We start from the raw sequence: 26058 nt of genomic DNA on the forward strand, positions 1-26058 counted from the left end.
GTCAAAACTTTATGTCTACACAAAAATCTACATAAAATATTTATAGTAGCTTTATTCATAACTGCCAAAATTTGGAAGCAACTAAGATGTTCTTCCACAGGTGAGTGTATAAACTAATATATCCAGATAGTGGAATATTATTCAGCACTAAAAAAATGAACTACCAACCCATAAAAGGACATGAAGGAATCTTAAATGCATATTGCTAAGTGAAAGAAACCTATGTGAAAAGGCCACATACTGCACAATTCCAATTATGTGACATTCTGGAAAAGGCAAAACTATGGAGACAGTAAAAAGATCAGTGGTTGACACTAGTTCAGTGACAGGGAGGAAGGGATGAATAGGTGAACCACAGGGGGTTGAACTATTCTGTATGGTATTATAATGGTAGACACTTTTTTATACATTCATCAAACCACATATGATGTACAACACGAAGACTAAACCCTAATGTAAACTACGGACTTTAGTTAAAAATAACATATCAATATTGGCTTATCAATTGTAACATATATAGCACACTAATGCGAGATGTTAATGACAGGGGAAACTGAGTATGTGAAGAACGGTGAGGGGGTATATGAAAACTCTCTATATTTCCTACTCAATTTTTCTTTAAACCTAAAACTGCTGTAACAAGTAAAGTCTATTATTTAGAAACATTGATCCCAAAGAAGGCAAGTGAGGAGAGAAAAAGAAACAGGATAGAAATGACAAATAGAAGCTGGGCACGGTGGCTCATGCCTGTAATCCCAACACTTTGGGAGGCTCAGGCAGGCAGATCCCCTGAGAACAGGAGTTTGAGACCAGCCTGGCCAACATGGTGAAACTCCATCTCTACTAAAAATACAAAAATTAGCTGGGTGTGGTGGCACACATCTGTGATCCCAGCTACTTGGGAGGCTGAGGCATAAGAATCACTCGAACATGGGAGGTGGAAGTTGCAGTGAGCAGAGATTGTACCACTGCACTCCAGCCTGGGCATAGAGTGAGACTCTGTCTCAAAAAAAAAAAAAAATGACAAATAGAAAGCATAAAGTAAGTTATAGATTTAAACTCAGATATACCAATATTGTATTAAATGTATAAACATGAAATGCCCTAGTTAAAAAACAAAAATGGTCAGACTGGATTAAAAATATGTAACTACATGTTCTTTAGAAGTGGCACACCTAAAATATAAATGTATTAAAAGTTCAAAGTAAAGGGATTAGAGAAGATCTATCTGGAAAATATTAACCAAAGTGTGGATATATTAATATCAGACAAAAATGACTTTAAGGCAGAAAATAATACTAGATATAAAGAAGATCACTGCATAACAATAAAACTTCAACAAACAAATATATTACAGTACTAATTTTGTATGTATAAGTAGTATGGCCTAAAATATATAAAGCAAAAACGATAAAATTAAATAAAGAAATAGATCAATTCAAACCATAAAGGGACATTCCAGCACCTCGTCTCAGTAAGTGATAGAGTAAGTACACAAAATATGAGTTTTGATACAGAAGATTCAAACAAAATGAACAAATTTAATCTAAATTTATACATGTGTGTATACAGGTGGTCTCTGTCTTATGACTTTTTGACTTTACCATGGGTTTATCAGGATGTAACCACATTATAAGTCTGGGAGCTCCTTACAACTTATGATGGGGTTATGGTTTCTACTAAATGTATATTGCCTTTACATCATTATAAAATCAAAATGTCATTAAGTTAAACCATCATAAGTTGTAGATGCCTGCCATTTTGCCAGCATTAACTGCATTTTCACCTTACGATATTTTCAACTTATGATAAATTTATTGGGATATAACTCCATCATAAGTCAAGGAACATCTGTACATATATGTACATACACAGTGTCTAAAAACTGCAGAAAACACATTTTTTTCAAGCACACACAGAATATTTACAAAAAGTGACCATTTACGTAACCATTAAGCAAATCTAGTCTAGGAAGAATCCTCTGCTAAAGTCTTCAGAGAGAGCATAGCTTTATCGACACCTTGATTTTGGACTTCCAGCCTCCAGAACTATAAGTGTATACATTTCTGTTGTTTTAAGCCACCCAGTTTGTAGTGCTTTGTTATAGCATCCCTAGGAAACTAATACCGTATCTATACAACAACAACACAAAAAAACCCTAAAGCAAACATCATACTTAATGGCAATTTATGGTAGCTTTCCCTTTTAAATCCAAAACACCACTTTAATTCAACATAGTAGTTGAATTATTAGACAAAATAAGACAATATATAAAGCATATTGAAAAAGAAGAAACACAATTGTCAATTTGTATAATTGAATATGTAGACAACCCAGAAGAATTTATAAGCAAATTATTACAATTATTAAGAGACTTTAGCAAAGGTAGCTGTATATGTATATATACATATATATATATATATGCCATATGAGGCTGGGCATAGCTGATCATGCCCGTGATCCCAGCACTTTGGGAGGCTGAGGTGAGAGGATCATCTGAGTCCAGGAGTTTGAGACCAGCTTGGGCAACACAGTAAGACCCCTGTCTCAACAAAAAAATTTTTTAAATTAGCCAGGCATGGTGGTGCATGCCTGTGGTCCCAGCTACTCAGGAGGTTAAGGTAGGAGGATTACTTGAGCCCAGGAAGTTGAGGATGCTGTGAGCTGTGTTCACACCACTGCACTCCAGCCTAGGTGACAAAGTGAGACCCTGTTGGTAGGTAGGTAGGAAGAAAAAAAAACTATATAAAATGATTCTGGAAATATGTGGTAGAGGTAACATTTCTCTGAATTCTCATGAAAAACAACTGAGCATGCAGATGGCAAAACCCAAAAACCACAGACAGCGTTTATAACAAAACTGAGTGACAAAGTATCCCCAGCCATTAAGAAACACAAGTGGGTGGAGAAAAAGCAACAACAGCTACAAGACCTGCATTATGTCAGCATCTGTACAGGATGAAGAAAAAAAAGGAAGTAATAGGGAAGCGTCTAATGGACTATATAGAAAAGGAGGACTCCAAAATTGGCTTGTAGAAATCAACTGAATAGCATGATGGGGAAACTGGAGAATAGCGGTTGAAATTGGGAGATAATTTGCTTTCTCCATTATTGAGTGAGTGCAAGGACCTCATATCAAAGATGTACTAAAGAAGCGATAGCAGTCTAGGCCCTATGAACCCTTAAAGCTTACCCACTAGAGCTCCCCTCTGAGAGGCTCCACACTAAGGAGAAACTGCTGAGAGTACAATAAAAAACTGAACAGGACAGTGACAACAAAGATGAAAGAAAAAGTTTAGATCAGTGTTGTCCAATAGAGTTCTGTGATGATGGAAATGTTCTATATTTGTGCTATTCAATAGAGTAGTCATTAGCCACACATGGCTATTTAGCACTTGAAATGTGGCTACTGCAATTGAAGAAATAAATTTTTATAACTTTATTTAATTTTAATTAATTTAAACTTAAATGTACATAGCCACACATGCCTCATTGCTATCATATTGGACGGTGTGGGTGTACACCAAAAGACACAGAGAAGCAGAGCCAGGAAATCTCAGAATAAAAGCTGCCTTATTTTTAAACACTAACAAACCAAACCAAACCAAAAACAAAAAAGGGAGCTCTGTGAAGTAGTAACACTTTCTAAATGTCTACCTTTTTATAAGTTAAGGAAAACTAATTTCACATCAAAATGAGAAACAGTAAAGCTTTAAGGTAAATACCCTAAAAAGTTGTAAAAAAAAATAAAAAAAAAAAGCAGCAGCATCATCAGCAGCAGCAAAGTATCCCCACAGAAAATGAAAGCATGTCAGAAAAATGTGCTCAAAAAACAGGTCAAAATCATAACCGACTATTTCAAAATGAGCTAAACACATTTAAAAATGATACAAGATATGAAATATCAACATAAATAAGAATTAGAGGCGGGGCGCCGTGACTCACATCTGCAATCCCAGCACTTTGGGAGGCTGAGGAGGGCGGATCACCTGAGGTCAGGAGTTCCGCCTCGCCAGCCTGGCCAACATGGTGAAACCGCGTCTCTACAAAAATACAAAAATTAGCCGGGCATGATGGCGGGTGCCTGTAATCTCAGCTACTCGGGAGGCTGAGGGAGAAGAATTGCTTGAACCTGGGAGGCGGAGGTTGCAGTGAGCTGAGATAGCACCACTGCACTCCAGCCTGGGCGACAGAGCGAGACTCAGTCTCAAAACAAACAAACAAACAAACAAAAAAACCCATAGTAATAATTAGAAAAACTCAGAAATGAGGTGGTAGAGCTAAGGAAAATATTAGAAGTAAAAGAAGTCATTTCAGAAATGAAGACTAACAAGAAGAAAGTCAAAAGTAAATAAATACAGCCAATAATGCCAAAAGAGACTAAAAGTCAAAAAGAAAAAATTTGAAGTTAAGAAGGAATGAAGATAATGTACATTTTACCACAGTAAAAGATAAACACTGAAAAATGAAGATACCCAAAGTGATCTACAGATTCAATGTAATCCCTATGACAATTCCAAGGGCATTTTTTTTCATAAATACAAAAACCCATCCTAAAATTCATACGAAGTTTCAAGGGATCCTGATTTCAAGACTTAGCTATGAAGATATAGTAATCAAAACAGTATAGTACTGAGATAAGGACTGACATATAGACCAATGGAATAGAATAGAGAGCCCAGAAATAAACCCTCACATATATGGTGAAATGGTTTTTGACAAGGGTTCCCAAACTATTCAATGGGAAAAGGACAGTCTTTTCAACAAATGGTGCTGGGAAACCAGGATATCCACATGCAAAAGAAAGAAGCTGGATCTTTACCTTATATCACACATAAAAATTAACTCAACATGGATTAAAGGTGTAAACATAAGAGCTAAAACTATACAAGTCTTAGAAGAAAACACACGCGAAAATCTTCATGACATTGGATTTGGAAATGACTTCTTGGATATGACACCCAAAGCACAGTCAACAAAAGAAAAATCAGATAAATGGGCCTCATCAAAAATGTTTTAAAATCTACTGTTCTTCAAAAGACAATAAGAAAAAGACAACCCATAGAATAGGAAAACATATTTGCTAATCATATTTTGGTAAGGGGTTAATATCTGAAATATGTAAATAATTCCTACAATTCAACCACTATAAAATACAAACCCCAACTAAAAATGGGCAAAGGACTTCAATAGATGTTTCTCCAAAGAAGATACATAAATGGCCAATAAGCACATGAAAATATGTTCAACATCACTGGTCATTAGGGAAATGCAAATCAAAAACACAATAAGAGAACACTTCAAACCCATTAGGATGGCTTTTATCAAAAAACTTAAAAATAGTAAGTGTTGACCAGGATGTGGAGAAATTGGAACACTTGTGCATTACTGGTGGGAATGTGAAATGGTACAACCATTGTGGAAAAAAGTATGATGATTGTTCAAAATGTTAAACACAGAATTACCATATGATCCAATGATTATATTATTAGGTAAATACTCAAAAAAACTGAAAGCAGGAACTCAAAAAGATACTTGTAATATCTATGTTCATAGAAGTATTTATTCATAATAGCCAAAATGTCAAAGCAACCCAAGTGTCCAATGAATAGATGAAAGGATAAACAAAATGTGGTACAGTCATGTGTCACTTAACAACAGGGGTACATTCTGAGAAATGTGACATTAGGCAATTTCATCTTTGTGTAAACACCATAGTGTACTTACACAAACTTAGATGGTATAGCCTACTATACACGACTATATGGTATAGCCCATTGCTCCTAGGCTACAAATCTCTACAGCATGTGACTGTACTGAATACTGTAGGCAATTTTAATGGTAAGTATTTGTATATCTAAACATATCTAAACCTAGAAAAAATACAGTAAATAAAGGGTATAAAACATAAAAAATGGTACACCTGTATAGGGTACTTACATGAATGGAGCTTGTAGGACTTGAAGTTGCTCTGGGTAAGTCAGTGAGTGGTGAGTGAATGTGAAGGCCTAGGATATTACTGTATACTACTGTAGACTTTATAAACACTGTATACTTAGGCTACACTCAATTTATAAAAGGATATTTTTCTTTCTTCAATAATGAAGTTTACTGTAATTTTTTAACTTTATAAACTTTTTAATATTTAAAAAACTTTTTGAGTATTTTGTAATAACACCGAGCTTAAAATACAAACATTGTACAGTTGTACAAAAATTTCCTTTTTATATCCTTACTCTACAAGATTTTTGATTTTTAACATTTTAAAATCTTTTTTGATTTTTCAAACTTTTTGTTAAAAACTAAGACATGAACAAACACATTAGCCTAGACCTACACAGGCTCAGGATCACCAGTATCACTGTCTTCTACCTCCATATCTTGTCCCACTGGAAAGTCCTCAGGGGCAATAACATGCATGGAACTGTCACTTACTATGATAATGCCTTCTTCTGGAATACTTCCTGAAGGACCTGTCTGAGGCTGTTTTACTGTTAATTTTGTTTTATAATTTTGTTTTATATACTCTAAAATAGCAATAAAAGGCTGGGCGTGGTGGCTCACGCCTGTAATCCCAACACTTTGGGAGGCCAAGGTGGGCGGATCACCTGAGGTCAGGAGTTCAAGACCAGCCTGGCCAACATAGTGAAATCCCGTCTCTATTAAAAATACAAAAATTAGGGATGGAGCCAAGATGGCCGAATAGGAACAGCTCCAGTCTACAGCTCCCAGTGTGAGCGACACAGAAGATGAATGATTTCTGCATTTCCAACTGAGGTACTGGGTTCATCTCACTGGGGATTGTCAGACAGTGGGTGCGGGACAGTGGGTGCAGCGCACTGAGCATGAGCTGAAGCAGGGTGAGGCATTGCCTCACCCGGGAAGTGCAAGGGGTCAGGGAATTCCCTTTCCTAGCCAAGGAAAGGGGTGACAGACGGCACCTGGAAAATTGGGTCACTCCCACCATAATACTGCGCTTTTCCAAGGGTCTTAGCAAACGGCACACCAGGAGATTGTATCCCACGCCTGGCTCGGAGGGTCCTATGCCCACAGAGCCTCGCTCATTGCTAGCACAGCAGTCTGAGATCAAACTGCAAGGTGGCAGCCAGGCTAGGGGAGGGGCGCCTGCCATTGCCCAGGCTTGAGTAGGTAAACAAAGCAGCCGGAAGCTCAAACTGGGTGGAGCCCACTGCAGCTCAAGGAGGCCTGCCTGCCTCTGTAGACTCCACCTCTGGGGGCAGGGCATAGCCAAACAAAAGGCAGCAGAAACCTCTGCAGACTTAAATGTCCCTGTCTGACAGCTTTGAAGAGAGTAGTGGTTCTCCCAGCACACAGCTTGAGATCTGAGAATAGACAGACTGCCTCCTAAAGTGGGTCTCTGACCCCCGAGTAGCCTAACTGAGAGGCACCCCCCAGTAGGGGCAGACTGACAACTCACATGGCCAGGTACTCCTCTGAGACAAAACTTCCAGAGGAACGATCAGGCAGCAACATTTGCTGTTCACTAATATCCGCTGTTCTGCAGCCTCCACTGCTGATACCCAGGCAAACAGGGTCTGGAGTGGACCTCCAGCAAACTCCAGCAGACCTGCAGCTGAGGGTCCTGACTGTTAGAAGGAAAACTAACAAACAGAAAGGACATCCACACCAAAACCTCATCTGTACGTCACCATCATCAAAGACCAAAGGTAGATAAAACCACAAAGATGGGGAAAAAACAGAGCAGAAAAACTGAAAATTCTAAAAATCAGAGTGCCTCTCCTCCTCCAAAGGAACACAGCTCCTCACCAGCAACGGAACAAAGCTGGACGGAGAATGACTTTGACGAGTTGAGAGAAGGCTTCAGACGATCAAACTACTCCGAGCTAAAGGAGGATGTTCAAACCCATGGCAAAGAAGTTAAAAATCTTGAAAAGATTAGACAAATGGCTAACTAGAATAACTAATGCAGAGAAGTCCTTCAAGGACCTGATGACTGAAAACCATGGCATGAGAACTATATGATGAGTGCACAAGCCTCAGTAGCCGATTTGATCAACTGAAAGAAAGGGTATCAGTGATGGAAGATCAAATGAATGAAATGAAGTGAGAAGAGAAGTTCAGAGAAAAAAGAATAAAAAGAAATGAACAAAGCCTCCAAGAAATATGGGACTATGTGAAAAGACCAAATCTACGTCTGATTGGTGTACCTGAAAGTGACGGAGAGAATGCAACCAAGTTGGAAAACACTCTGCAGGATATTCTCCAGGAGAACTTCCCCAATCTAGCAAGGCAGGCCAACATTCAGATTCAGGAAATACAGAGAATGCCACAAAGATACTCCTCAAGAAGAGCAACTCCAAGACACATACTTGTCAGATTCACCAAAGTTGAAATGAAGGAAAAAATGTTAAGGGCAGCCAGAGAGAAAGGTCGGGTTACCCACAAAGGGAAGCCCATCAGACTAACAGCTGATCTCTCGGCAGAAACTCTACAAGCCAGAAGAGAGTGGGGGTCAATATTCAACAGTCTTAAAGAAAAGAATTTACAACAATGTGTCTGTACTTAATGCCACTGAACTGTATACTAAAATGGTTAACTGTAAATCACTTTCAATGGTAAATTTTATGTTACATATATTTTACCACAATTTAAAAAAATCAATTGAATTTCTATATGTTAGCAATGAACAATTGGAAATTGAATTTAATAGAAATTGAAATTAATAGACCAAGATCATTTGCAATATCATCAAAAACATAAATTCTTTAGGATAAAGTTAACAAAATATATATAAGATTTTTATGCTTGAAAACTACAAAATATTGATGAGAGAAATTAAAGAAGACCTAAATAAGTAGAGATCTACACTGTATTAATGGATTGGAATACTTATTAATACTGTTAAGATGTTAACTGTCTCCAAATTGATCTATAAATTCAATGCAATCTCAATCAAAATTCCAGCAGGTATTTTTGTAGAAGTTGACATGCTAATTTTAACATTTAAATGAAAATATAGATAACCTAGAATAGTCAAAATGATCCCAAAAAGGAACAAAGTTAAGGATTTACACAGCTTAAGTTTTCTACTTACTATGAAACTACAATGATCAAGAGAATGAGGTATTAGCATAAGAATAGATATCTAGAACCAATGAAATATAATACAGTCCAGAAACAGATTCAAACACTTATGACAAATTGATTTTTGACAAAAGTGCCAAGGCAATTCAATGGAGAGAGAGTAGTCTTTCAATACTGGTGCTTGAACAACATGATGTCTATATGGAAAAAAAAAAAAGAAACTTGATCTATTTCACACACACACACATGCACACACACACACTTACTTAATTCAAGATAGATCACAGACCTAAGCACAAAAGTTAAAAGTATAAAATTTTTAAAGGGAAGCATAGGAGAATTTTTTTTGCCATTTTGATGTAGGCAGAGATTTCTTAAATAAGACATAAACCATAAAAGAAAAATATAATAAATTTGATTTCATTAAATTAAAACCCATAACACACCTAGTAGAATAGTTAAAACTTAAAAGATTGGAAATGCCATATGTTGACTAGGCTGTGGATGAACTGGCATTCTCATTCATTGCTGGTATGCTGGCATGTATGTATAATGGTACAGATGCTTTGGAAAGCAGCTTGACAGTTTCTCATAAACTTAAAAACACACTTATCATATGACCCAGCAATTTCATTTCTAGAAACTTTGGTTTCTCCAAAGAGAAACCAAAACAAATACCCACACAAAGACCTGTACTTCAATGTTCATAGTAGCTTTATTCATAATAGCCTCAAACTGAAAACAACCAAAATATCCATTAGCAGATGAATGGATAAACAAATTGTGGTATATCCGCACAATTGCCTACTATTCAGCAATAAAAAGAAACTATTGATATATTCAACAACAAGGGTGATTCTCTAAAATTCTAAAATTGAGTGAAAGAAGCCAGATTTAAAAAAAAAGGTAAAGTACATACCGTGTAATTCCATTTATATGAAACGCTAGGAAAGATAAATCTAACCTATAGTGATAGAAAGCATACCAGTCATTGCCTGGGGCTGGGAGTGGAGGTGAGGATTGACTGGGAAGGAACACAAGGAAATCTCTCGGGATAATGGAAGTCTTCTATATCTAGACCATGGTAGTGGGTAAATTTGGAGTATAAAGTTGTCAAAATTATCGAACTATACCTAAAATGAATGCATTTTTGTATGTAAATTATATTTTTATAAATTAATTTTAAAATAAATTAGTAATGACTTGTAAGGGTTCCTTTAGTTTTAAAATTCAGTGATTAATGAGCCTAGTCCCCCCACAAAATCCTCTTTGACTATAGTACATTTTATCAGGTTATACTGATATTTTAGAAAAATGTGGGCAGAAGATACCTCAAAGTTCTCTTAGTCAAAAAATTATTCTGATGCTTGAATCTCCTCTATAACATTTATACCAAGTCATTCAGTCTTTACTTAAATATATTCAAGAAGAGAGAATTCACTCTATTTTAAGAAAATCTATTTCAGTGTTTTGGTAGGTCAAATCATTAAGAAAGGGTTTCCTTATGATAATTCAAAATCTCACTCCTTGTAGGTCTCACCCATGGAAACACTCATGAAATAAATTTAATTTCTTTACTCCCTGACAGTCATTCAAATATTGGAAGAAAGCTATCGTGTTTCTCGTAAATCTTCCATTTCCCAAGTTTAACATCCACACTTCCTTTATTCTTCAAATTAGATGGTTTTTAGTGCTCTCACCATCCTCAGTGCCTTCCTCTTGGCACACTTGGGTTTGTCAATATCCTCCTTCATAAGTGGTGCCCCTCAATCCAATACAATACAGATGCTCCTCAACTAATGATGGAGTTACATCCTGATAAACCCATGGTAAACTGAAAATATCCTAAGTAGAAAGTGCATTTTCAACTTATGATGGATTTATCCAGACATAAGCCCATGGTAACTTGAGGAGCTTATTGAATGAGTATTGCTTTCATACTATCATAAGATTGATAAATCCTAAATCGAACCCTTGTAAGTCAAGGGCTGTCTATACAGTTGTTTCCTTGTATCTGTAGAGGATTGGTTCCAGGACACCCTTGGATATCACAATCTGCAGACGCTCAAGTTCCTTATAGTAGTTGCATATAACCTACACACATCCTTTTGTATACTTTAAATAATCTCTAGATTACTTACACCTAATGCAAAGTAAATGTTCTGTAAATAGTAGTTACACTGTATTGTTTTATATTTGCATTATTTTCTATGTTGTATTGCTATTTTGTAAATTGTTTTTTTTTCTGAATATTTTCAGTCTGTGTTTGATTGAATCTGTACTTCAGACATATTCTAACCAGAGCAGAACAGAGGGTAATTGCCACTTTTTCTCCTTCTATACATTAAATCTCTATTGATTCAACCTAATTTGAGTAAACTTTCTTAGTATTTTTGGCTTATGCAGTGCTTATAGTCAATAAAATGTACCAAGTGACTCACATATGCTGCTTTTAAAGCCATATTTTATCTATTTTGTTCTTGTACAATTGGTTTTGGGGATCCAATTATAGGATGTTTTGTTGTTTCCTGTTTGTCTTCGTCTTGCTAGAATAGGCTCATCATTTCAACCTTTTAAGGTCCCTTCAGATCTGACTTTGTCCTCTAACAAATCAGTTACTCTTTTCAGCTTCACATCATATGTACATTCAATCAATATTCACAAATGTCCTCATCTATATATTCCTATTCTAAGTTCATATGGTACATACCACACAATGATGTGTGACTGAACAGTCTTTTATTATTTTCTAATTATTTTATATATGTAAATATTGTTTCCGCATTAATATTTTAGGCTCACTTACAGAATAGATCATGTCTTCTACTTATTCTATAGTGCTTGGCACAGATTAGGCATTCAATATTTGTTGACTTGGAATCTCAATCAGGGTATTTTTACAGTATAGCTGTATCAAATGAGTCACAGCTGACCTTCATCTCATGTTTCTTTAGTGGTTTTTTTTTTTTTTTTTACATCCATATAGATGCATTTGTGGGAAAGGTACATCTACCTAAGAATTACAAAAAAAAACCCCTCAGAATCAGTCAAGCACAAGCTGATGAAGTACAGAGGCCACAGTGCCATCTAGTGAATATCATTAGTTTATGTCTGCTGGTCCCAAGCTCATTTTTGGTCCTATAATAGAAGGGCATGATTTTTCGAACTTTGTATGGTAAAGAGAAACAATATATAACCAGCACATGAGACATAACTGTCTTCACTTTAGGTCACATAAATATTCTATGAATAGTCTCATCTTTGTGGCTGTTGTAAGTCTTACGGCCATTCTGTGGTTTGAGAGTGTGGTTCAGTTTTATCAAACTATAGTAGTACTAAAGACATTCATGTACCTAAACTGCAGTTGCAAGCTGAGGATGGGACTTCTGTACCGAGTTAAAGAGTACCCAGTTGTGCATTCCCATTAACTTACACAGACTATCACCAAAACAAGTCATTATCCATCTGTCAACTAACATTAAGGTTTTATTATGGTTTGCAGCAAAATCCCATTATATCAAGGTGTGATAAATTGCTTCTGTATTTAGAACCCAAGCTCATTTCCTTCATCCTTAATCCATTCAAACCTATGACTTGCACAAACCAAACATTTTTAAATTCTCAAAAATAATATAGCAAAATCAGGATACCGGGCTTAAGGCACTACAAACACCTCAAAGGCAGAGTTGATATCTATGAAATGACGTTGTTTAATATTGTCTCATGCAAAGTACTGAAAATATCTGAATGGATAATAGCAATTTAAAAATTTTTATTTATACAATTTAGAAAACAAACCAAAGAAATGATCTATAATTGGCATTGTTATCTCAAAAAGATATTGCCAAGTGTGCAAGCTAATGAATCTGTAACCTAATCTACTAAAAGTTCAGGGGAATCTATTTCTCAACTCCTTTGGCCTGCCCAAATTAACTGCTGACCTATGATTCAATATTTCATTTTAAATCAAAATAAAATGCGTTCTCACCCTCAAAAGAGAAAAGAGCTGAGCTGGAGAAAGTTATAGTGGGATGATTTTTAATAATATAATCTCATTCAGTTCTGATAATCAAAGAGCACTCACAGATCTTAATCACTATTAATTTCCAAATTATGCATAGTAGCAAGGATAGAAATAGCATGAGGAAATGGAATTCCTATATCAGAGGAAGTTGATTGATAGGTATTTATTGAGTCTTCATAACTATTTTTAATGTAATGAGCATCTACTATGCATTAGGCACTATGCTGGGTACAAAGGCAAATATGGTCTCTGTCCTCAAGGAGGTGACTGACAGTCCAATAGATGACTAAGGCAGGTACAGAAATAACTAAAATATAATGAGAAAACAAGTATCTAGGGATAAACAGAACTGTTACAAAGTCTTGGAGGAAAGGCAAGACAAGGAAATTTCCTCAGGAAGCTAAGAATGTCATTAAGAGTTAGGCTTTGAAAAAGGGAATTTTAAGCTAGTCTTTGAAAAGGAAATTTTAGGGATGCAGGAAAGAGGTAATTTGCAATGAAGAAGCATGAAAAAAGATACTGAGGTAGAAAACATAGATCATGGCTAGGAAGCAGCAAGTACTCCAGTTGGGGACAAACATAGTATGCAAGGAAATAAAACAGAAACAGTTTCCATGAAAGTAGGTTGTTATAAAGCCAGGAAGCCCCTTGGATTACGTCTCCTGGCATGAGTCTACTTCCCTTTGACTTTCTGCTATGTTTTGATCCAGCACAAAAGCCCTCACCAGAAGCCAGGCAAATGCCAGCACCATGGCTCTTGAACTTCCCAGCCTGCAGAATCATGAGCTTAAATAAACCTATTTTCTCTATAAATTACTCAGTCTTAGGTATTCTGTTATACCAACACAAAACAGACTAAGACACCACTACTTCCCTGATCACATCTCCTAATTCCCCTAATGTTCCCTCGGCTCCAGCCACAAAGGTCTCTTTGCCATTCTTTAAATACCCTAGGGCCTTTGCAGTTGTTATTCCCTCCATCTGGAATGCTCTTTTTCCTCAGGTCTCTACTTAAAAACCATCTTCTCAGGGAGGACTTCCCTGACCACCCCATCTAAAAGTTCAACCATTCATCCTCCTCCAAAACATTTAATATCACCCTTTCCTGCTTAGTTTTCTCCTTAGCACTTATCAATATTTAATATACCAGGAGTCAACAAACTATAGCCTTTGGGCAAAATCTGGCCCACCATATTTTTTGTACAGTTCATAAGTTAGAAAAATTTTACATTTTAAGAGACTGAAATAAATCAAAAGAATCATATTTTATGACATGAAAATTACATGAAATTCAAATTTCAGTATTCTAAAACGTTTTATTGGAACACAGCCACACCAATTTGATTACATACTGTCTATGGCTATTTTCAAGGCACAACAACAGAGTTGATTAGTTTCAGCACAGACTGCATGGCCTGCAAAACCTAAAATATTTACTGTGGTTCTTTACAGAAAGTTTGTTGACCCCTATAATATAACATAATACTTATTTATCTTTTTATTGTTTGCCTCTCCTAGTGGAAAATAATGGGGACAGCAGTATTTGTCCATGTGGATAAAGGTTTTTATATATTTTATTCATTACTATATCCCCAATGCCTAGAACAGTACTTAACACATAGGAGACAATAAATAAATATTTTTGAATGAATGAACACTAAAAAATTGGATTAGAAAGTTTGGCAACAAAAAGAAGGACACAGAACTGAAGTTTGAGGAGGATTACAAAGTTGAAGGAAGGTTTTTGGATAAAGAAGACTTCAAGGTGATTCTTTGACTTTAAGAATGCTTGCGCTCCCTCTCCCTCTCCCTCTCCCTCTCCCTCTCCCTCTCCCTCTCCCTCTCCCTCTCCCCTCTTTTTTTCGGTCTCCCTCTCCTTCTTTTTTCGGTCTCCCTCTGTTGCCGAAGCTGGACTGTACTGCCGGGATCTCGGCTTGCTGCAACCTCCCTGCCTCGGGCTCCTGTGACTCTCCTGCCTTGGCCTGCCGAGTGCCTGGGATTGCAGGCGCGCGCCGCCACGCCTGAATGGTTTTTGTATTTTTGGTGGAGACGGGGTTTCGCCGTGTTGACCGGGCTGGTCTCCAGCTCCTGGCCTCGAGTGATCTGCCTGCCGCGGCTTCCCGAGGTGCTGGGACTGCAGACGGAGTCTCGCTAACTCAATGCTCAATGGTGCTCAGGCTGGAGTGCAGTGGTGTGATCTCGGCTCTCTGCAACCTCCACCTACCAGCCTCCTGCCTTGGCCTCTTAAAGTGCTAGGATTACAGCCTCTGCCCCACCGCCACCCCGTCTAGGAAGTGAGGAGCGTCTCTGCCTGGCCGCCCATCGTCTGGGATGTGAGGAGCCCCTCTGCCCGGCCGCCCTATCTGGGAAGTGAGGAGCGCCTCTGCCCGGCCGCCCATCATCTGGGATGTGAGGAGCGCCTCTGCCCGGCTGCCACCCCGTCTGGGAGGAAGTGAGGAGCGCCTCTGCCCGGCTGCCCCGTCTGGGAGATGAGGAGCACCTCTGCCCGGCCGCCCCGTATGGGAGGAAGTGAGGAACGCCTCTGCCCTGTTGCCCTATCTGGGAAGTGAGGAGCGCCTCTGCCTGGCCGCCACCCCGTCTGGGAAGTGAGGAGCGCCTCTGCCCGGCTGCCACCCCATATGGGAAGTGAGGAGCGCCTCTGCCCAGCCGCCCCTTCTGGGAGGTGAGGAGCGCCTCTGCCCAGCCGCCCCGTCTGGGAGGTGAGGAGTGCCTCTGCCCGGCCGCCCCGTCTGGGAGGTGAGGAGCGCCTCTGCCTGGCCGCCACCCCGTCTGGGAGGAAGTGAGGAGCACCTCTGCCCAGCTGCCCCATCTGGGAAGTGAGGAGCGCCTCTGCCCGGCTGCCACCCCCTATGGGAAGTGAGGAGCGCCTCTGCCCGGCCGCCCACTCTGGGAAGTGAGGAGCGCCTCTGCCCGGCCGCCCACTCTGGGAAGTGAGGAGCGCCTCTGCCCGGCCGCCCACTCTGGGAGGTGAGGAGTGCCTCTGCCCGGCCGCCCCGTCTGGGAGGTGAGGAGCGCCTCTGCCTGGCCGCCACCCCGTCTGGGAGGAAGTGAGGAGCGCCTCTGCCTGGCCGCCACCCCGTCTGGGAGGAAGTGAGGAGCACCTCTGCCCGGCCGCCCACTCTGGGAGGTGAGGAGCGCCTCTGCCTGGCCACTCCGTCTGGGAAGGGAGGAGCGCCTCTGCCCGGCCACCCCGTCTGGGAGGTGAGGAGCGCCTCTGCCCGGCTGCCACCCCGTCTGGGAGGAAGTGAGGAGCACCTCTGCCCGGCTGCCACATCTGGGAAGTGAGGAGCGCCTCTGCCCGGCCGCCACCCCATATGGGAAGTGAGGAGCGCCTCTGCCTGACCACTCCGTCTGGGAGGTGAGGAGCGCCTCTGCCCGGCCGCCCCGTCTGGGAGGTGAGGAGTGCCTCTGCCCGGCCGTCACCCCGTCTGGGAGGAAGTGAGGAGCACCTCTGCCCGGCTGCCCCGTCTGGGAGATGAGGAGCACCTCTGCCCGGCCGCCCCGTCTGGGAGATGAGGAGCACCTCTGCCCGGCCGCCCCGTCTGGGAGGTGAGGAGTGCCTCTGCCCGGCTGCCACCCCGTCTGGGAGGAAGTGAGGAGCACCTCTGCCCGGCCGCCCCCTCTGGGAAGTGAGGAGCGCCTCTGCCTGGCCGCCACCCCGTCTGGGAGGAAGTGAGGAGCGCCTCTGCCTGGCTGCCCCATCTGGGAAGGGAGGAGCACCTCTGCCCGGCCGCCACACCGTCTGGGAAGTGAGGAGCGCCTCTGCCTGGCTGCCCCATCTGGGAAGGGAGGAGCACCTCTGCCCAGCCGCCACACCGTCTGGGAAGTGAGGAGCGCCTCTGCCTGGTCGCCCCGTCTAGGAGGTGAGGAGCGCCTCTGCCCGGCCGCCCAGTCTGGGAAGTGAGGAGCGCCTCTGCCCGGCCGCCCTGTCTGGGAGGTGAGGAGCGCCTCTGCCTGGCCGCCACCCCATCTGGGAGGAAGTGAGGAGCGTCTCTGCCCGGCCGCCCCGTCTGGGAAGTGAGGAGTGCCTCTGCCCGGCCGCCCCCTCTGGGAAGTGAGGAGCGCCTCTGCTCGGCCGCCCCGTCGGGGAAGTGAGGAGCGCCTCTGCCCGGCCGCCCCGTCTGGGAGGTGAGGAGCGCCTCTGCCCGGCTGCCACCTGGTCTGGGAGGAACTGAGGAGCGCCTCTGCCCGGGCGGCCCCCTCTGGGAAGCGAGGAGCGCCTCTGCCCGGGCGGCCCCGTCGGGGAAGTGAGGAGCGCCTCTGCCCGGCTGCCCCGTCTGGGAGGAGAGGAGCGCCTCTGCCCGGGCGGCCCCGTCTGGGAAGCGAGGGGCGCCTCTGCCCAGCCGCCCTGTCTGGGAGGTGAGGAGCGCCTCTGCCCGGCTGCCCTGTCTGGGAGGTGTACCCAACAGCTCCGAAGAGACAGCGACCATCGGGAGCGGGCCATGAGGACGATGGCGGTTTTGTTGAAGAGAAGGGGAGGAAGTATGGGGAAAGGAAGGAGAGATCAGACTGTTGCTGTGTCTGTGTAGAAAGGGGTGGGCATAGGAGACTCCATTTTGTTCTGACTAGGAGAAATTCTTCTGCCTTGGGATGCTGTTGATCTATGGCCTTTTCCCCAGCCCCCTGCTCTCTGAAACATGTGCTGTGTCAACTCAGGGTTAAATGGATTAAGGGCGGTGTAAGATGTGCTTTGTTAAACAGATGCTTGAAGGCAGCATGCTCTTTAAGAGTCATCACCACTCCCTAATCTCAAGTACTCAGGGGCACAAACACTGCAGAAGGCCGCAGGGTCCTCTGCCTAGGAAAACCAGAGACCTTTGTTCATGTGTTTATCTCCTGACCTTCTCTCCACTATTATCCTATGACCCTGCCATATCCCCCTCTCCGAGAAACACCCAAGAATGATCAATAAATACTTCAGAAATTAAAAAAAAAAAAAAAAAAAAAGAAAAACTGGAGGATACCCCTTTTAGTCAATATGTTTACACACAGAGCTGCCTCTAAAATCAGCCTTTCACAACTAGCCCAAACCTTCATTTTTATTTATCCAACTGAAAAAAAAATCCTTTAACCTTTTAAACTTGGCAAAAATCCACATTCTCATGCCTCCCTGCAATCTTTCTACCAAAAGTATATTTTACTTTTCCTACATACCTTGCATGTAAGGACAGTGGCTTGGAATGTTGGAGCCTTTCCTTGGAATGTTCTGGGTTTCAGCACCAAATGTAAGACTTGAAGAGGAAAGAAATAAACATGAAAAGCGAAAAAAAAAAAAAAAAAAAAAAAAAAAGAAGACTTCAAGGTAATTATAGTGACAGGAGAAAGAAACAGTAGGCCGGGCGCGGTGGCTCACGCCTGTAATCCCAGCACTTTGGTAGGCCGAGGCGAGCAGATCATGAGGTCAGGAGTTCGAGACCAGCCTGGCCAAAAAGGTGAAACCCTGTCTCTGCTAAAAATATAAAAAATTACCCAGGCATGGTGGCCCATGCCTGTAATCCCAGCTACTCAGGAGGCTGAGACAGGAGAATTGCTTGAGCTCAGGAGGCGGAAGTTGCAGTGAGCTGAGATAGCACCACTGCACTCCAGCCTGGGCAACAAGAGTGAAACTCTGTTTCAAAAAAAAAAACAACAAAAAAAAACAGTAGAGAATGATTAAACAGCTAGGGTTGAGATCTGTAGAGTAAGGTCCCCAGACAACGTTACTTCTTTCTCATAGGTAAGAGAAAAGAAAGGATGGGTGAAGAGGTGAGAAATTGATGAAGTTCATGTCAGTGGCTACAAGCTCAGCAAATCACACGATAAGGTCTTTTGCTACAACAAAGGAGAAAGCATGGGTGCTTAAGGACGGAAAAAAATGTTTTGGAATTATCACTGTGGGGAATGTGATAAAAACTCAACGAGATTCAGTATTATTGACTACCCAGCTGAAAAACCATGAAATTTTAGCAAATCCAATAAACATGGTTTCATAAATTTTCCCAACAATGCTCAAGCAGCTCAAAGGAAGGAGTGAAGAAAGACAATGAAAGTTAACAAAGGTTAGACACTGGTGAGGTGGGATTATTAAAATATGATGGATTGTGTATTTTTTTCACCTTTCTGTCTGTCCTAGTGCATAAGAAGATATTCATTGCATATGGAGGCTATCCAATCAATGTCTGCTAAATTGAAGACAAGAAGGATGAAATGGAGAAATATGCTAACAGTAATCAACAAAGTTACCTTGAATATATTCAAAATATCCTTTGGCTTCACCACTAATCTGGCCATAAATGATACAGTTACATATTGAGTACACACCATTAAAATACACCTGGTTTACTGTTCTCCTATTCTTCCTAACCTCACTATTAATACCATTTTAATTTCCAATTATAAAGTCAGTGCTATACTAGGCTCTAGGACCAAACTTGACATTAGAAGAGATGTAAGTAGCATTGCTTAAGTCTCAGAAAACTGTATCTAGTCAACTTGTATTCCTCTTCTGGTCATTGCTTCCCAGTTTGGCTCCCTATGCAGGGGCTCTGCTCTTAAAAACAGCCTCATATCCTGGTCCCTTTAGTTTTGGAGATCTACTTTGCTCTTTCTAGTATGTCTGCACACACTCCTATTCCTCAAAGATTTGTGTACCGTCTCAGAGTCCAAACATCTGTGATTGAAACCCTGTTCCCTGCTGTTATGTTTATGTGATGCCAACCACCTGTGTGCCTGACTTACAGACTATTTCCAACATTTAGATTTCTCTCATTGCCATGCTCTGCTTATCTGCCCATTAGGATACCATGATGTCAGCTGCTTGGGTGAGTTGAATGCAACTATACTTTGTTCATCTCTGTAACCTCAGAGCCTAGCATAATGTCTGGTACTGTGTTCTTTCTTTCTTTCTTTCCTGACTGGCTGATTAGATAGCCTCCCTTGGCCTACAAATGCATCCATTCCCCAACTAGCATGTCTACATCCAGATACAGGTCCTTCCCAAGCTGCCTGGCTCACTGTGTCATAAATCATGGAAGTTAAAAAAGCCCTGTGATTGCCCTCTTTATTGGTCTTTAAGTAAACAGTAGGCAACTACCTTTCTGAAATAGTGCTGTCCTGTGCAGAATTAGGTAACAAAATCTACATGATCATCTTCCTTTTAGATCTTAAACTGTAGGTAACTATTTTCTGAAACAGTTAAACGCTAGCCTGTGCAACACTATGATGAATTAAGTAACATTTCAAGTTCTCTTCCAGGGCTGTGAATTTACAACATATAAACTAAATAGCAAATATTTTCTTGAAAGAAAATCTAAAGTATTTAAGTCAGATAAACAACTCTTCAAAAATAAACCTTCAAAGAAAACATCTGGAATCACTACCCTTAATCACCTAGGTGAACAAAGGTTAGACCTGTCATTAAAACTTGAAAGGCAACAAAAACCTTCATATTTCATTTGGGTCCACACTTGTCCTTCTAGTTCTTTGTCCTTCTAAGAGCCAATACCCCTCATTACGTGCATACCATATGATACCCAAAGGAAGAAATGTCCTAATTGCTTTGGAAAGTATTTCCGTTCTATCTTTAAACAAGCTTTTATCTTCTTTACCTTCTAGAATGTTGTCCTGATAAGAAATCAGTTAAAGAACATTTTCTAGGGTGGTTGGAAAGGCAAGAGATAACAACCTAGAAAGTGAAAGAATGGCCACTTCATTCACGTATTTGGTCTCAATGAATGCTTGACAAAAGTGTGTACTTCAAAATTTAGTTTGCTGCAAAGGACAATATTACAGATGGTTAGTAGCAGATAACTTTATTCAGGAGTTCCAATGATCTATTACCTTTCAGAATAGGTGTGAAAAATAAAGGGTAAGTAATAGAATTAATGGTATTCCAAATTCTCTCTTTCTTTGGGAAGTTTCACTCTATATTTACAGTGTGCAAATCAAGAAAATGTCAATTTGACCTTATTCTATATGAGGGAACTCTCAGACATCCTAAACTAACAGCCAAGAAGTCACAGCATGGCATCTATCTCCCTGCCACTGCACATAAGAACATTTGCTACCTCTGAAAATAGATAAATCAAAGGACCTTATCAAGTTGTTGCAAATTCAGGTAACAGCAAGCCATGTTCCTCTGCAGCTTGGCGAAGTCCAGATCCATTTCATCAGGTGAATAAAACCTCAGAGAATAATAGTACCATTGTAGGGCATCAGTGTAATTTTGTACCTAAAGTTTAAAAAGAAACAACAAAATCACAGTGATGTCGCTACCCTATCTTTCCCAAGTCACCTCTAGAAACAAATAAAAGATGCTGTTGGTTTCTTTTTTAGGCAACCAAAACACAATATCCTTTATATTGGGTTCTAAGTGCATTTTATTATCAGTCTTGGTCAACATAAGTTTTAGATAAAGTGGCAATCAGTATTCTTTCTTTTTCCTACACATTAGAAATTTCACACATAGGATGAAGAGTCTAAGAGTGTAGCAAACCACCACAGAAAACTTAAAATCTATTTTAAAAGTTATTAAAACAACAACGATAAAAATTTTAAAAGAGAACACCCATAATTCACCATGCTAATGCAGCTATTTTCATTTATCTATGTTCAATTTTAACTGTATTCTTTTGTATATTTACCTAGTTGTAATCGTAGCTTATATAGAATTTCATGTTCTATTCTTTCCATTTAATTTTGTTTCATACATATTAATCTATGTTGCTATGTAGTCTTCACAATAATCAATTTTAAGAGATACATAACATTTAATCAAGTATATAATGATTTTCTTAATGTTAGCTATTTAGTGAATTTGCAGAGTTTTTACTATTGTAATTGATGCTGCTGTATTTGTATACAAAAATATATTTTTCTCTTGAGTAAATTTAAAATTTTCAATGGTAAGACGCTAGCTAGGGAAAATCTGATAGGAATAACCTGGATAATTATTTTTAATCTAAGAAAACTGAGACTGCTTATAAACCAAGGTAAGGTAAATGATTCCCTCGTACCCTATCAAGAAGCTTCATATTTTTCAATTCAGAAGAGGAGCCGGAGGAGCCAAGATGGCCGAATAGGAACAGCTCCGGTCTACAGCTCTCAGCGCAAGCGACCCAGAAGACGGGTGATTTCTGCATTTCCATCTGAGGTACCGTTTTCATCTCACTAGGGAGTGCCAGACAGTGGGCGCAGGTCAGTGGGTGAGTGCACCGTGCGCCAGCCGAAGCAGGGGCGAGGCATTGCCTCACTCGGGAAGCGCAAGGGGTCAGGGAGTTCCCTTTCCAGGGGTGACAGACGGCACCTAGAAAATCGGGCCACTCTCACCCGAATACTGTGCCTTTCCGACGGGCTTAGGAAATGGTGCTCCAGGAGAGTATAGCCCACACCTGGCTCAGAGGGTCCTACGCCCACGGAGTCTTGCTGATTGCTAGCACAGCAGTCTGAGATCAAACAGCAAGTCGGCAGCGAGGCTGGGGGAGGGGCGCCCGCCATTGCCCAGGCTCGCTTAGGTAAACAAAGCAGCCTGGAAGCTTGAACTGGGTGGAGCCCACCACAGCTCAAGGAGGCCGGCCCGCCTCTGTAGGCTCCACCTCTGGGGGCAGGGCACAGACAAACAAAAAGACAGCAGTAACCTCTGCAGACTTAAATGTCCCTGTCTGACAGCTTTGAGGAGAGCAGTGGCTCTCCCAGCACGCAGCTGGAGATCTGAGAACGGGCTGACTGCCTCCTCAAGTGGGTCCCTGACCCCTGACCCCCGAGCAGCCTAACTGGGAGGCACCCCCCAGCAGGGGCAGACTGACACCTCACACGGCCCGCCAGGTACTCCAACAGACCTGCAGCTGAGGGTCCTGTCTGTTAGAAGGAAAACTAACAGAAAGGACACCCACATCAAAAACACATCTGTACATCACCATCATCAAAGACCAAAAGTAGATAAAACCACAAAGATGGGGAAAAAACAGAGCAGAAAAACTGGAAACTCTAAAAAGCAGAGTACCTCTCCTCCTCCAAAGGAACGCAGTTCCTCACCAGCAACGGAACAAAGCTGGACGGAGAATGACTGACGAGCTGAGAGAAGAAGGCTTCAGACGATCAAATTACTCCGAGCTATGGGAGGATATTCAAACCAAAGGCAAAGAAGTTGAAAACTTTGAAAAAAATTTAGAAGAATGTATAACTAGAATAACCAATACAGAGAAGTGCTTAAAGGAGCTGATGGAGCTGAAAACCAAGGCTCGAGAACTACGTGAAGAATGCAGAAGCCTCAGGAGCTGATGCGATCAAATGGAAGAAAGGGTATCAGCCCTGGAAGATGAAATGAATGAAATGAAGCGAGAAGGGAAGTTTAGAGAAAAAGGAATAAAAAGAAACGAGCAAAGCCTCCAAGAAATGTGGGACTATGTGAAAAGACCAAATCTACGTCTGATTGGTGTACCTGAAAGTGACGGGGAGAATGGAAACAAGTTGGAAAACACTCTGCAGGATATTATCCAGGAGAACTTCCCCAATCTAGCAAGGCAGGCCAACATTCAGATTCAGGAAATACAGAGAATGCCACAAAGATACTCCTCGAGAAGAGCAACTCCAAGACACATAATTGTCAGATTCACCAAAGTTGAAATGAAGGAAAAAATGTTAAGGGCAGCCAGAGAGAAAGGTCAGGTTACCCTCAAAGGGAAGCCCATCAGACTAACAGCGGATCTCTTGGCAGAAACCCTACAAGCCAGAAGAGAGTGGGGGCCAATATTCAACATTCTTAAAGAAAAGAATTTTCAACCCAGAATTTCATATCCTGCCAAACTAAGCTTCATAAGTGAAGGAGAAATAAAATACTTTACAGACAAGCAAATGCTGAGAGATTTTGTCACCACCAGACCTACCCTAAAAGAGCTCCTGAAGGAAGCGCTAAACATGGAAAGGCACAACCGGTACCAGCCACTGCAAAATCATACCGAAATGTAAAGACCATCGAGACTAGGAAGAGACTGCATCAACTAACGAGCAAAATAACCAGCTAACATCATAATGACAGGAACAAATTCACACATAACAATATTAACTTTAAATGTAAATGGACTAAATGCTCCAATTAAAAGACACAGACTGGCAAATTGGATAAAGACTCAAGACCCATCAGTGTGCTGTATTCAGGAAACCCATCTCACGTGCAGAGACACACATAGGCTCAAAATAAAAGGATAGAGGAAGATCTACCAAGCAAATGGAAAACAAAAAAAGGCAGGGGTTGCAATCCTAGTCTCCGATAAAACAGACTTTAAACCAACAAAGATCAAAAGAGACAAAGAAGGACATTACATAATGGTAAAGGGATTAATTCAACAAGAAGAGCTAACTATCCTAAATATATATGCACCCAATACGGGAGCACCCAGATTCATAAAGCAAGTCCTGAGTGACCTACAAAGAGACTTAGACTCCCACACATTAATAATGGGAGACTTTAACACCCCACTGTCAACATTAGACAGGTCAATGAGACAGAAAGTCAACAAGGATACCCAGGAATTGAACTCAGCTCTGCACCAAGTGGACCTAATAGACACCTACAGAACTCTCCACCCCAAATCAACAGAATATACATTTTTTTCAGCACCACACCACACCTATTCCAAAATTGACCATATACTTGGAAGTAAAGCTCTCCTCAATAAATGTAAAAGAACAGAAATTATAACAAACTATCTCTCAGATCACAGTGCAATCAAGCTAGAACTCAGGATTAAGAATCTCACTCAAAACCGCTCAACTACATGGAAACTGAACAACCTGCTCCTGAATGACTACTGGGTACATAACGAAATGAAGGCAGAAATAAAGATGTTCTTTGAAACCAACGAGAACCAAGACACAACATACCAGAATCTCTGGGATGCATTCAAAGCAGTGTGTAGAGGGAAATTTATAGCACTAAATGCCCACAAGAGAAAGCAGGAAAGATCCAAAATTGACACCCTAACATCACAATTAAAAGAACTAGAAAAGCAAGAGCGAACACATTCAAAAGCTAGCAGAAGGCAAGAAATAACTAAAATCAGAGCAGAACTGAAGGAAATAGAGACACAAAAAACCCTTCAAAAAATAAATGAATCCAGGAGCTGGTTTTTTGAAAGGATCAACAAAATTGATAGACCACTAGCAAGATTAATAAAGAAAAAAAGAGAGAAGAATCAAATAGATGCAATAAAAAATGATAAAGGGGATATCACCACCGATCCCACAGAAATACAAACTACCATCAGAGAATACTACAAACACCTCTACGCAAATAAACTAGAAAATCTAGAAGAAATGGATAAATTCCTCAACACATACACCCTCCCAAGACTAAACCAGGAAGAAGTTGAATCTCTGAATAGACCAATAACAGGAGCTGACACTGTGGCAATAATCAATAGCTTACCAACCAAAAAAAGTCCAGGACCAGATGGGTTCACAGCCGAATTCTACCAGAGGTACAAGGAGGAGTTGGTACCATTTCTTCTGAAACTATTCCAATCAATAGAAAAAGAGGGAATCCTCCCTAACTCATTTTATGAGGCCAGCATCATCCTGATACCAAAGCCTGGCAGAGACACAACAAAAAAAGAGAATTTTAGACCAATATCCTTGATGAACATTGATGCAAAAATCCTCAATAAAATACTGGCAAACCGAATCCAGCAGCACATCAAAAAGCTTATCCACCATGATCAAGTGGGCTTCATCCCTGGGATGCAAGGCTGGTTCAATATACGCAAATCAATAAATGTAATCCAGCATATAAACAGAACCAAAGACAAAAACCACATGATTATCTCAATAGATGCAGAAAAGGCCTTTGACAAAATTCAACAACCCTTCATGCTAAAAACTCTCAATAATTTAGGTATTGATGGGACGTATCTCAAAATAATAAGAGCTATTTATGACAAACCCACAGCCAATATCATACTGAATGGGCAAAA

At 40.9% G+C, this 26058-nt stretch overlaps 1 protein-coding gene across 5 annotated transcripts in view; it reads right to left on the reverse strand.

The window, feature by feature from the left end:
• TEX11 (testis expressed 11) overlaps positions 1-26058 on the reverse strand; it is a 385652-nt gene that overhangs the window by 126066 nt on the left and 233528 nt on the right. For 4 of the 5 annotated variants that reach the window (XM_054470766.1, XM_054470768.2, XM_054470770.2 and 1 more), the window contains one exon: positions 21183-21320. The exons of the other annotated variant lie outside the window; for it this stretch is intronic. In XM_054470766.1, coding sequence (XP_054326741.1) covers positions 21183-21320 — 138 coding nt within the window. The remainder of the gene's footprint in view (positions 1-21182; positions 21321-26058) is intronic. 5 annotated transcript variants of the gene reach the window in all.

This window comes from Pongo pygmaeus, chromosome X, assembly GCF_028885625.2.
Source record: "Pongo pygmaeus isolate AG05252 chromosome X, NHGRI_mPonPyg2-v2.0_pri, whole genome shotgun sequence".
Taxonomy (NCBI): domain Eukaryota; kingdom Metazoa; phylum Chordata; class Mammalia; order Primates; family Hominidae; genus Pongo; species Pongo pygmaeus.